The sequence below is a fragment of the Myotis nattereri genome (genome assembly GCF_964212035.1).
Source record: "Myotis nattereri genome assembly, chromosome: 11".
NCBI classification, from domain to species: domain Eukaryota; kingdom Metazoa; phylum Chordata; class Mammalia; order Chiroptera; family Vespertilionidae; genus Myotis; species Myotis nattereri.
In genome coordinates, this window is record NC_138086.1 from 53,702,440 (window position 1) to 53,715,755 (window position 13,316).

General features: G+C 36.8%; 1 protein-coding gene across 1 annotated transcript in view; it reads right to left on the reverse strand.

The window, feature by feature from the left end:
* Positions 1-13,316, reverse strand: part of DGKB (diacylglycerol kinase beta) — a 530,693-nt gene that overhangs the window by 383,578 nt on the left and 133,799 nt on the right. Inside the window, exons 7-9 of the mRNA XM_081101920.1 lie at positions 9,486-9,535; positions 5,267-5,341; positions 1,684-1,803 (exon numbers count right to left, since the gene is read on the reverse strand). Coding sequence (XP_080958046.1) covers positions 1,684-1,803; positions 5,267-5,341; positions 9,486-9,535 — 245 coding nt within the window. The remainder of the gene's footprint in view (positions 1-1,683; positions 1,804-5,266; positions 5,342-9,485; positions 9,536-13,316) is intronic.

The window sequence follows — 13,316 nt, forward strand, 5'->3', positions numbered from 1 at the left end:
ACAGACACGGGTATATAGGACAACATAACAAGACTGGCCCCACACTAAATGGCTGAGTTCAACCCAAAGCTTTAGAGTTCCAATTTGATAAGCAAAAGTATACGGGGCGGGGGAGGGAGAGGGATGGCCTAGAGGGAAATGACACCATGAATCAAATTCTCTACAGGTAATAACATAACACATTAACTGCCTGCAGAAAAGGAAATAAATCTCAATTACAAAAAAAAAAAAAAAAAAAAGCCCTCCTTACTGCGCCATTCCTGCTTTGTAAAAACACCATGCCTTGGGATTAAAAAGCAGTCCCTAACAAATAGATGCTCTGTGTTGCAATCATAATTACATAGCTTATGAATTTTCGTTGAGTAAAAATTTAAAGGATTGCTGGCTTACTGCTTTTTTAAAAACTAGAGGAGAAAGGATGTTCTTAGAATTGTTCAGTACAGGGGAAAATCTAATCTCGGTGGTTGAACATAAATTTTAAACAATGTAGCCCTGCCACCCAGTGGCCACCACTGGGATTACAGCTTTGAGCACATTTGGTTAGTAAATTGCTTTCTCCTATTAAGCTCCCAAAACAGGTCTTTTGACTAAAAATAAAAAAATATCAATTTAATAAGATGATTATAAAGTAAATTATGTATCACCACTATCCTGACGAACATTTATTGCAAATAAATTTACTGCTATACTAGAAACTGATGAGGTATTGTATACTTATTTAAAACATTTTGAGGTAAATCCATATAGATTGTGGACTATATTTAACCACGCTATTTTCATAACTTCACAAATACCTATATTTATGAATCAAATTATAAAGAGTGGTTTTCAAAGAAAAACATCATTTCAAAATCTTTCTTGATAATTAAAATATAGATGATTTAGTCTTCATTTATGCACTTTCTTATCCAACCCCCCAACTACCAAATGGTTTACGTACACATTCCTTCATCTTCTCTCATTCACTCATACTAAGCACAACTTTAGCTTTAAAAATATAAAAATTCCCTCCAGGGAACCATTACCATTAGCACTTCATGACTAGTTACTTGACAACTATACACTAAAACTTAAACTGTTAACTTTTTTTGTTTTCTCCCAATAGTCTTATTTCATATTTATTGATCATTTTTATTCCCCTAAACCAGTGTTTAATTACTACTGGAGGCACTGATATGAGAAAACTTTTGACAGACTTGGAACAAAAACCTGGCTGATCTGCTCATATGTAAGAAAAAAAGTGTGTGTGTGTGCATGTGTGCACGCGCATATGCACGAGCATGTATCCTCTTGATCACCTTGACATATAATTATCTCCTCCAAGTATTATTTATTAACTAAGTAGATTATCCTCCTGGGGAGGGGAAGGGGCTATATGGTGTGGGATGAAGAATCACAGAATGCAGTAATATCAGGGTTTCTTGTGAGATAGTCAATAACATTTGTAAACTAGATTACACGTTAAACAGAGGAAAAAGAGAGAAGTTAAGCATTATGACAAGTATTCTACACAGGAGTTACTGTTCAATTGCACTGGGGCATATGTATTGAAAGGTCCAGGCACCTACTACATGCTCAGTGGTAAAAAAATAAAAAGTAAAAAATAGCCAGATCACTTCATTACCAAATTATGTAAGAACTCCAGACTTAGCACCAAGGCACCCGCTCGGAGGAAATGCTTACGTTTTCCAAGCCTAGGAGCACAAGGAGTGGGATTGTGGTCATTCCCCCTTGGATCCATTCCTCCAAAGAAACGGTCCCATCATGATCGTAGTCAATTTCTTCCATCATTTCATGAAGGATCTGAAGCAGAGTAGAGGAAAACCATGCAATAAATCGATACAATACATTTCAGATGATACAACAAACCACGACATCGGACTGCTTTTAACTGGGACTAGCAGCTAGGCGGAGAGTTGAGATACGGTAGCTACCCAGCCAATGTTCTACAATATTAATCCTATCGCTGAGAATAGAGTGGCTTTGCTATGATTTCCAGAACCCGACTACTTTCACTGGTCAACTTTTAAAAAGAACTGCTCAACTTTTTAATGTGCCATCACTGAATGGTACAGCTAAAACAAGACGGTATCTTTAATTTAAAAGTAAAAATGAAATTGCTTTCTCTCAATTATTTTTTAAATTCAAATATATGCTAGATAATGTCTGAACAAATTAACTTCATGGCAAAGAGCTGAAAGGATTCTTTGCTAAGTGATAAAAGGTGGGGAAATGAAGTTGCATTTAATTGCCTATCAGATCTGAATAGAGCCAAGAAGTTAAACAATCAAATCATTTTTTATTAGATTTTTTCTAAAGATGACTGGTACAAAGTGTCCCAAAATGCTCTCCGCAGTCTGTATCAGTAATACCCTTGGTTGTGTAACAGTAATAACCAAGTTTGTTATAAGGATTAAATACAAGTATCTTCAAAGAGCATCTAGCATAAATATTAAGTGTGATGTAGGCATGATTAGTGTTATATTTGCAGAAATTATATGTGAGCACCAAATACTACCACTGGCTCTGGGTACTCAAAGTATTTCTCATCTAAGTTATCTTCCTGCAGAAAGAACATGGAAATCAGATTCCTTTCCTTCAGAACAAACTAATCGGTATTGGAAAAAAACTTTTTTGGAATAAAATGATGGTGAACTAATTATTTCATTATTCTCAAAATGAAACTCAGCAGAAAGTATTTAGCATTTGGCAAATGGCATAAGATCTTGTTAAAATGCCCTGTCCCGCCCTGGACGGTGTTGCTCAGTGGGGAGAAAGTCCACCTGAGCTTGATTCCCTGTCAAGGGCATTACCTGGGTTGCAGGTTCAATCCCCAGGCCACATTCAGGAGGCAAATAATCATTGTGTCTCTCACATCAATGTTTCTCTCTGTCTCTCTGTCTTCCCTCCCCCCATCCCCCACACTGTCTCTCTAAAAATCAATGGGGAAAAAATATCCTTGGGTTAGAATTAAATATATATATATATATATATATATATATATATATATATATATATATATATATATATCCTGCCCCTGGAAGGCACTCTGGTGAACTAGGGGAAATGAATAAATGAGAAGAGAACTAAAATACAGAGCATTTGATTCACATGCCTAATGCTTTCATTTTCTACCTATACATGGAATGTTAAATTCGGGGTTAAGTTTTGTTTTTTCCATTCCTTCCAAAGACATCGCAGTCTTCCCTACGACCAGCCATAGACCTCAGAGGTTTAGTTTTCTTTATTCATATACACACACTTATCAGGGGCCTGACAATGTGCACAGGAGCACACACACACACCTGTAAAACGGGGAGAGCAGAAAAAATACAATAAAAATAAAATGGGAAGAGCTGTTAAGTCATCAGGGAGGATGAGGCAGTACCTTGACTTTCTACTATTTGTACCAGCCAGAGAAATGACAGATTATCTAGGTGTGCCACAATAGACAAATAATGCTATATAGCTTATTAACTGTATTTTCCTGTAGGTATTTATCACGTTAGAGTGGCTAGGCACCAACTGTTTCCTTCCTTAGAGCATCCAGGTCCCCCTTTTCTCAAATCCATGCCTCTTTCCAGAAATATTTTGTTTGGAAGTGGTGGAGCCCACTTCTGCTTTGAAAACTGATAGAAAACGACCCCCCTTCCCTCTACCACTCCAGCGACGACAAGAGGCTTGACTGATAGATAAATCATGTTCACAGGTATGAAGGCAAGTGGGATGGCGAAAGTTGTGTTAGATTAACATAACCAAAAAGGACAACAGAACGCCCAAGTCCCAGGTGTCAGTGCAAGTAGTATTAAGATGAATCAAGCAGAATTCTTAGAGTTAGATACATGTTACTGTAAACTTCAGTCTTCCACATACAAACTACAACATTGTTATGTCTCCTAATTCACTGTGCAGGGAATGTGCATTTCCACATCCCCAAAGAGAAAAACATCAATTGAGTTAAAACTTGAGAAGCCATGTGCAGCAAGAATGGTGCCCTCCTCTGTACATGACATTGCACATGGCCTTGGTGTACTTTACTGGCAGGAGTTTGCAAAGCAAGGAAATGCTATCTCGGCTCTCACATCCTATCCTCATGCCATTAACTGCATAAATGTGAATAGAGTTTGAAGAATAGTCCTTTTGAATTCAAATAAACTGTAAGTCATTTAAACACAATTGATTTGTATTTGCTTAAATAGTGTACATGTTGCTTAACTTAGTTGGTTTCAAAAATAAATGAAAAATCAGTAACACTTAACCCTCCCCAAAATATTACTTTTGGCTAAAGGCAGTTTCTAATTAAGTATGTTTTAATAAACATTTGAATTATGTTGTAACTTTGGTATAAACCTATTAAAAATAATAAGTTTTTTATATGCTATAAGCATTGATAATATTTCTTTAAATGATTTTATTAAAATCCTAGCTCTGACTGAAGAGCTTTGTACAAGTAACTTTAACATTTTGGGATCTCAATTTCTTCATCAGTGCAATGAATAAAATATTAGTATCTACTTCAGAGGGTTGCAAGCATTAAATAACACATATACAAAAGATAGTGCAATATGCTGTGCACAGTAAGCTATGACCACCATCATCTTCTTTTTTAATTTTTAAAAGATTTTTAATTGATTTTTACAGAGAGAGGAAGGGAGAGGAGAGATAGAGGGCGAAACTTCCACATGGGAGTGAAACAACGATAGGCTGCCTCCTGCATGCCTCCTATTGGGGACAGAGCCTGCAACCCGGGCACGTGCCCTGCCTGGGAATCGAACCAGGAATCAAACCAGCAACCCCCTGGTGCACAGGATGATGCCTATCAACTGAGCCACACCAGCCAGGGCCATCATCTTAATCACCTTCATCCTCTTCATCCTCTTTTATAACAACTACTTTACCAATTTCCACATATCAATTCTGGCTGTTTGGTGGCATGGCATGACAGTGGCAGTGTCTGCGAGCATCTTCTATTTACCTACACATTTGTAAGACCACCATTCACATTAATTTCCACAAGGAAAAAAAGTTAAGAGGTTCAGAACATATACCCTCCTTGTTCAGGATCCATTTTGACTACTAATTAGAAATTATATCTTAGATTGATCAAGAAAAATCAAATGACAGTAATGTATTAGGGTTCCAAAGAGAGAGAGAGAGAGAGAGAGAGAGAGAGAGAGAGAGAGAGAGAGAGAGAGGGAGAGAGAGAGAGAGAGAGAGAAAGGCACCTTCTAGAATTTAGCCAACAGTAAATCATTTGTATACCTACTGGATTAAGTTCAGTGACGTCCCATTCAAGGTACTCTGCCACATGCATCATCTGGCTGATGATGTTTTCTAGTTCCTGGAGCAGAGAGAGAGGGACAAAGAGAAAGGGAGTAAGAATGCAAAGACTTACTAAATTCTTTAACTTTGACTTAGGGCCGTGGTCAGCAAACTGCGGGTGGCGAGCCACATGTGGCTCTTTGGCCCTTTGAGTGTGGCCACGAAGTTTCAATCGCACTGCACGTGCGCGCCCGCACGTGGTATTTTGTGGAAGAGCCACACTCAAGGGGCCGCAGTTTGCCGAACACTGACTTAGGGGGATTATTGGTTCAACCTGTTCCTCAAAAACTAAGAGTCATATAGTTAATTATATAAATATTTTAAAGGTCTGATTATACATAAAAGAAGAGCTTAAATATAAACTCATTTTGTACTTTGTCTAGAAATCTTCACCAGGAGAGGGCACAATTATACAAAGAAAGAGTTTCTGCCAGTAAAAAAAAAAAAAATTAACAGGAACACTCTTTGGGCAGGAGCATCTGATGAAAGTAGGAGCGTGCATATTTCCACAAGATGTGACTTTTAAATCAGTGAGTAACCTGATCTTTTGGCTTGGAAGCAGGTGTGGAAGGAAGTGTCTGAGGCAAAGGAGAGGTTTATTTTTATTCGGAGACACTGAGAATGCATACTGGCTGCTCTAGCCATTTATTAGAATAATTTGCTCTATTAGAAGAGTCTTCAGGGTCAAGATTGGGAGGCTAAGTATGTGTAGAGTTTATTTTATGAGGGGATAGAATTATTTTAGTTTGAATTTCCACATTATTCTTCTCAAATGTCCACTCTTTGAAGAACTGCTAGTAAATACATATGGCTTTGCTAAATAAATTAAAACATTTTATACCCATTTATTTAATGTTTTAATTTATTCCCATCTCCAGAAAATATTAAAGGTATATTATAATGCTAGTAATTCTGAATGTGTTCAATGACATAATTAAAAGTGGTGTTATATAGTCTGACAATGTAAACTATAAGTATAAAAGAATAATACTTAAAGTATATTAATCAAAGATCGTTCTACTGAAATTTCTGATCTAATGTATGCAGTTAATATTCATAGAATCAGGACAGAAATATGGTAGAGAGGTTTTCTTTTGGAGGGCCATGAATCCCTCTGATAAAAGCTATACTCTCACCAGAAAAGATGTAATCATGAAAATGCTATTTATGTAGCAAAGGTCACCCCAGAAACAATACAAATATGCATGTGTTTATTTACTACAGATAAAAATATTTAAAACACACATCCCTTGGAATTAGAGGCTAGGATTTTGGGTGTGTTACTGTCTTTCACTTACAACATTTTTTTGTTTATGTATGCCTGAATGGTTTGGAATGGTTAAAATCGCTGGGTATGTTTTTAAGAATGGAAACTGTTTGTGGTGGACTATTATGTAGGTTTGTGGCATTAGCTAAGTCATTTAACCTCTCTTAGACTCAGTTTCTTTCTTTTTTTAAATCTTCAACCGAGGATATTTTCCCATTGCTTTTTAGAGAGAGCGGGAGAGAGCGGGAACGACAGAGAGAAACATCCATGTGATAGAATCACATGGAGTGTTTGTCTCTTGCATGAGCCCCAACCAGGGCCCGGGCTGGGGAGGGGCCTGAAACCAAGGGACTTGCCCTTGACGGAATCGAACCCAGGACCCTTTGATCCTCAGGCTGATGCTCCATCTACTGAGCCAAACCAGCTAGGGCTAGCCTCAGTTTCCTAATCAGTAAAAACATTACTGCTGTAATTCTAATCTTACCTAGTTTATAGAATTGCTACAAAAATTAAACATGCTATTACATAAAATGTACTTGTCTGACATATTGCAAGTGATCAATAAACATTAACTAGTATTATTTAGACATAGTAGTCATTTTTCAAAGTGTCAATTTTCCTCTGTTTTGCCTTCAATATGCAAACTGCTACACCTTTAAATTTCTAAGGAAAATTTCATCAGAAGATGCAATTTCATGCTAATATTGAAGGAAATATACTGGGACAGTAAATGTTGTGGAGGAAACCATAGAAATTAAAACCATATTTTAATTACAAAAGAAACAAACAAACAAAAAACACTAGTTTTATCATAAATAAATTAAACAACTCATTGTTTAATATTGTAAATATAGCCACAATTATTGCTAGTAATTTGCTATATGTTAAAGAAAATGGCAGAGATCAAAAAAAGTATTTGATTAATTTTTTAAATCAGCTGCCAACCCATGGCTAAAAGCCTACTGAAGAAACATTCTTATAACTTAATTAAAAAGAAACATTAAATAAAACAAAGCAGCAGTAAAAATGTAATTTGCATTAGTGTAATTAGAAGTGCTACAATAAGCATATTGAAATATCTATAAAAAATACCTAATCTCTTAGCTGTGAAATGCCACCAGAAAATGAGCAAATGTATCATGTAGTTTAATATTCCCAAATAGAAAATGAACACCACTAGGCACATAACAGTAGGAGCATTTGAAACTATAGAGACACTTAAACATAAGATATCCTGCAGTCATAACATCAATTCAGATTGGAGTTCATTTCCTAGAGTAGAACTGGATATTTTTATCGCTCTCAGGAGAAACTAATGGACCATTGTCCTACTGAGTGTTACAGAAGTATGTTTCCAACGTCACTGCTTTGGGTGAAAAAAAGCCTGTTTGAACCCTGGCATAGGGAGGACCCCAGATGATGAGAGATACTCATTATCTGAAATATTGTCTATTTTCATTGGTATTAATTATATCAAATCTTTGTTTTTCAAAGTGCCTGTGCACCCATGGAAGGACCTAGAGAATATTATGCTAAACAAAATAAGCCAGTCAGAGAAAGATAACTATCACATGCTCTCACTTATCTGTGGAAGCTAATGAACAAAATTAATTGACAAAATAGGTCCAGAGACATGGAAGGATGAAACACTAATGAATCTCAGAGGGAAAGAGAGAATGGGGGTGGGGGATAGGGGAAAGATGGCAGGAAGAGATTAACCAAAGAACTTATATGCATATTTGCATAACCCATGTTCACAGACAATAGTGTGGTGAAGGCTAGGGGAGGGGACAAAAGGGGCAGTGATGGGAGGAGGGGTCAATGGGGGTAGGGGACATATATAATACTTTCAACAATAAAGATAATTTTTTAAAGGTCCCATAGTCTGACATTCTTTTATTAATATTCTTATATTTCTTTATATAACAGGAAATAATGCAATATACAAAATGTTACTAGCAAATATAAAATATATTATTGGATGGAACCTGAGCTAGATAAACAGATGAGTCCCTGACTTGAGCGGTAGAACTGAGCCCAACTTCTCTCTTGGAAACTATTAATAATTTGCATGTATTAAGTGTAAAATAAACATTTAATTATTTCTTTCAGTTAAATCATACATAGATGGTATTTTTCTTCTATTGCTTTTTATATCTAAACTATAGAGTATGCAAGTTTCATTTAAAATTGAATGAGACATTTAAAAAACAGAAGTTGGTCAAAGCAATTTGTAAATACATTTAGCTATTTCAAAAGCATAAATGATTAAGAATACTTTTAAAAAGTAGGAAAATAGCCCGGCCAGCGTGGTTCATTGCTTGAGCACTGACCTATGAACTAGGAGGTCACAGTTCCATTCCCAGCCTGGGTTGTGGGCTCCATACCCAGTAGGGGGCATGCATGAGGCAGCTGATCAATGATTCTCTCTTATCATTGATGTTTCTATCTCTCTCCTTCTCCCTTCCTCTCTGAAATCAATAAAAACACATTTTAAATAAAATAAAAAGTAGAAAAATAATAAAGTGATTAAATTTTTATAATTCCTTTAAATTCTACTTGTATTCTCAATACTTTCACTAGTGTCAAATCTCACTTTTTTCTTTCTAGATCAATGGGCCATAACTTTCTCATGTTTTATTCAAATAAGTTAGTCTTTTTTAAATCTTTTGGTGCATAACATTTATGTAGTAAAATTATTTAATAGATAAATTGTGATCCTAAGTTTTCTCAGACCACTCTCTTTCAAAAAGTCACATGATAAAAATACTGTGCAAGTGCATGAAAATTATATTAAGCATGTCTTCTGTGGTAATAGCTATAAATTCATTCATTGTATTTTTTTCTGAACCAACTACTTTAAAATTTTCACAGAATATTTGAAGAAAAACGTTACCGAGCTGTCCAGGAAGCCATTCCCATCCGTGTCATAGAGGCGGAACATAACTAGAAATAAAAGAGATGTTGAAAAATGAAATTATAGGTGAGTAAGATCAATGTTATTATAAGGCATATTCTTCAAAACTTTATTTTCTGTTGAACACACATACTAAATCCCTCCCTTATTCAAAGCAATTAATCAGTGAGATCATTTCTCAACTGAAATTAAAAATGAATTAGTTAATTAAAAATACTGTCTATCAGATATAAATTCTATCAATGTTTGTTATATATTTAGAAAATACTATTGTTTGTTCAAATTCTTTATTACAAGGTCACTAACTGGAAACTCAAAAGTAACAAAAGAGAAGGAATTTAGACATTCAGAGTCTGGATATTAAGATATAACTGACTCAGAGGACTGGAAATCAATTATAATTTGGGATCTACCATCCACTATTATGTGAACTCATATGGGCTTCTCAAACACTGTTTTCCTCTCTGCAAAAAAGAATACTCACCCGGTCATAAGACACACATTTGCTGTGAAATGATGCACACAAATGACTATCAAAACCCAGAGGTCACTATACAAATATAAGCCATTATTTTGATTGATCCCCAAGCAATACGGGAAAGGAAGGAATGTGGCAAAATCAGAAAATTTTTCTGATGGAGGATGGCAACAGATAAAATGCATTATTATCATGGCTATACCATTGTGTTTAAGTCTGAGATATAGTTTTTAGAGTAGCCACTCTTTGAACTGGTCAAGTAAAGAGATGGCATGTTGCTTTGAGGTAGTGAACTCAGGAAAGCAGGAGGCAGAGTCCGTGACTGGCCTCCGGATTCCCGTGTATAATTCACACGCCACCAGGAGACCACGGAAGTGGCTGCAGGTGCCGTAATGAGATCAACAAAGAAAATGACACAGCTGAAAAAATAGACAAGTGGAAGTGAAGCTTTGTGTTGGGTTTGCATAATTTCCTGTAGAATCTTGATGTCTGAGGTCTATAGTATCAAATGAAGACATTGATCACTAGGAAGCAGAGTTACACAATGATCTTGATCATATATTTGTAACTAATTTTCATTTTTGTATTTAAAGTCATTATTATGTCTCACAAATTCTAAGATATGAGTATTTGTCAGATGCAAACTAGTCTGCATATCACTAAAAGGAAAAAATGCTGCCAATCTATCATATTTTATTTATGGGCAAATGCAAACAGTCTTTAAAGATGTTAAAATGCAAGAGAAACACGTGTACCTATTGAATTACGGAAAATAGTGGGCTGGCTAAGAGACGTAAATGTCTTTTAGCCATTTGTGCAAACCATGATGATTATTCTCTCTCATCTATACTAATAAAAGGGTAATATGCTAATTAGACCAGGAGACCTTCCGGGAGACCGAACATCCTTACAACAAAGCCATAGTGGCGGGGCTGAGGCAGAGGCAGTTAGGAGCGAGCAGGCCAGCAGGGGGGGACAGTGGAGGCGAATAGGCTGGCAGGTGGGGGAGGCAGTTGGGGGCAATCAGGCCAGCAGACAGAGTGGTTAGGGGCAATCAGGCAGGCAAGCAGGTGAGCGGTTAGGAGCCAGTAGTCCCGGATTGCGAGAGGGATGTCCGACTGCCGGTTTAGGCCCGATTCCTAAACTGGCAGTCGGACATCCCCCGAGGGGTCCCAGATTGGAGAGTGTGCAGGCTGGGCTGAGGGGACTCCCCTCCTTGTGCACAAATTTCATGCACCAGGCCACTAGTATATTCAATAAGTGAGAATAAAATTCAGGAGGGAAAAAACACCTATCACCACAAGGCTACTAAGCATTTCAAGATTTTCTAGTACAGCAGAAAATGGTAAAAATATATCTTTGTAAATGGCAAGATTTCACACACCTCTCAGAGAATGGGTTAACTACCAGGACCAAGTCCAGGACTTGGAAAAGCCTGACTATATTTTAGAATGAAAGACACTTGAAACTCTACTAAACTGTTGATAAATGACTGTTAAACCAGTGCATACAGTTCAGATATATGGAAACCCTATACCTGTTGACAAACCTTGTTGGAAACATGAGCTCAAAAGCATACACACAAATGGGAGAAATGTGCTGGTCACCATCATTCATTTCCAGCAGCATCTGAAACTTCTTGCTGTGTCCTGAGAGCCACATCTTACAAAGCACCATCACAGCTGAAGTGCCAGGCACTTTTTCTTTGCTAGCTTGATTTGAAGGTAGACTTTACACATGACCCAGGCTCTACCAATCAAAGCACAAGCCAAAATGATCAATTAGATGCTAGTAACCCAAGAAAAAAGGAGCTGCTCAGAATCGATTCTAGTTTTGGGGTCAGCAGCAGCAGTAGCAGACACTGAGGAGAGAGCATCAGGGTCCTGGATGGGTCAGAGGTGCTGGCCTTGAAATGTGCACTGTCTGAGCTCAGAGAGGCAGCAATGGATTTCCCTCCAGTCCAGTTTATACTCCATATGGTCATTGTTCCTAAAGAAGTTGCACCCTAATCTAGTTTTCTGCCTCTCCTAATGATTCAGCGTGTTCCTCAGTATCATTTAAAAAATGAGAACCTGCTTTATTAAACATAAACTTAATTAAAAACTAATCCGTTTCTCTAGCTCCTTCTGTGATACTGTGAACTAAAAATTGGTTTTTAAAATAAACACATTATTATTGCCCAGCTGATGTGGCTCATTGGTTGAGTGCTGGCCTATGAACCAGGAGGTCAAGGTTCAATTCCTGGTCAGGGCACATTCCCGGGTTGGGGGCTAAATCCCCAATAGGGAGCATGCAGGAGGCGGCCAGTCAATGAATCGCTCATTGATGTTTCTTTCTTTCTATCCCTTCCCCTTCTTCTCTATAAAATAAATAAAAATATTTTTTTAAAAATAGACACATTATTGAAGTATAGATAAATACAACATTTAATAAATAATCTAAGTGAATACACCAATGTAACTAATTATTCAAGTCAAGGAATAGAATTATTATTAACACAGCAGAAATCCTCTCATGCTCCCCCATCTTTATTTCTTCTCTCCTTTACAAAGTTAACCACTATCTTGGACTTTTATGTGCATTCTTTTGATTTCAGCATCACTTACTGAATATCATGCCACTGACGTTCATCTGTATCGCTATGTAGAGCATTAACTCGTTCACTTTCTTTTCTACCTATTTATCTAATGTATAAAAGCATCACCATTTTTTCATTCTAAACTTAAGATATATTTAAGTTGTCCCAGTTTGCTATTTCTAGTAAGGCTACTTCAAAAAACTCTGCTAGAAATTTTCTCTTAAATGGTGCTTGTGCTTAGATGAATATTTGCCAGTTAGTTACAAACCAGTAAAAGATTTGCCTGGGTCTTAGGATTTGCAAATATTTACTTTTAGTAACATTGCCACACATTTCAAAAGTGATCTGACAAAACTAGATTTTAAACAGCAGTCAATAAGGGTTTGAGTTGCTCCATATCTTCACAGCACTGGGTGTTGCCACTCTAACCTAAGCCATTCTGATGAAGGTATACTGCGTGGTATGCACTGAGGTTTCAATTTCCATTTCCCTGATTACTAGTGATATTGGGCTAATTTTCATTCATTTAGTTCCAGAAAGGCTGGAACTTTCTCAGGATATGCCAGACTCGCATCATTCCAGTTCTAGCCTGCCTGTTGGCAATTACATGAGAGATTTATAGTGAGAACTGCCCAATTAAGCTTTTTCCAGACACAAAAAATGAGAGATAATAAACTGAATTCTGTTGTCTTAAATCACTAAACTTTGGTGGTAATATGATGCAGTAGAAAAAGGAAGAGTATGGAAATTCAAT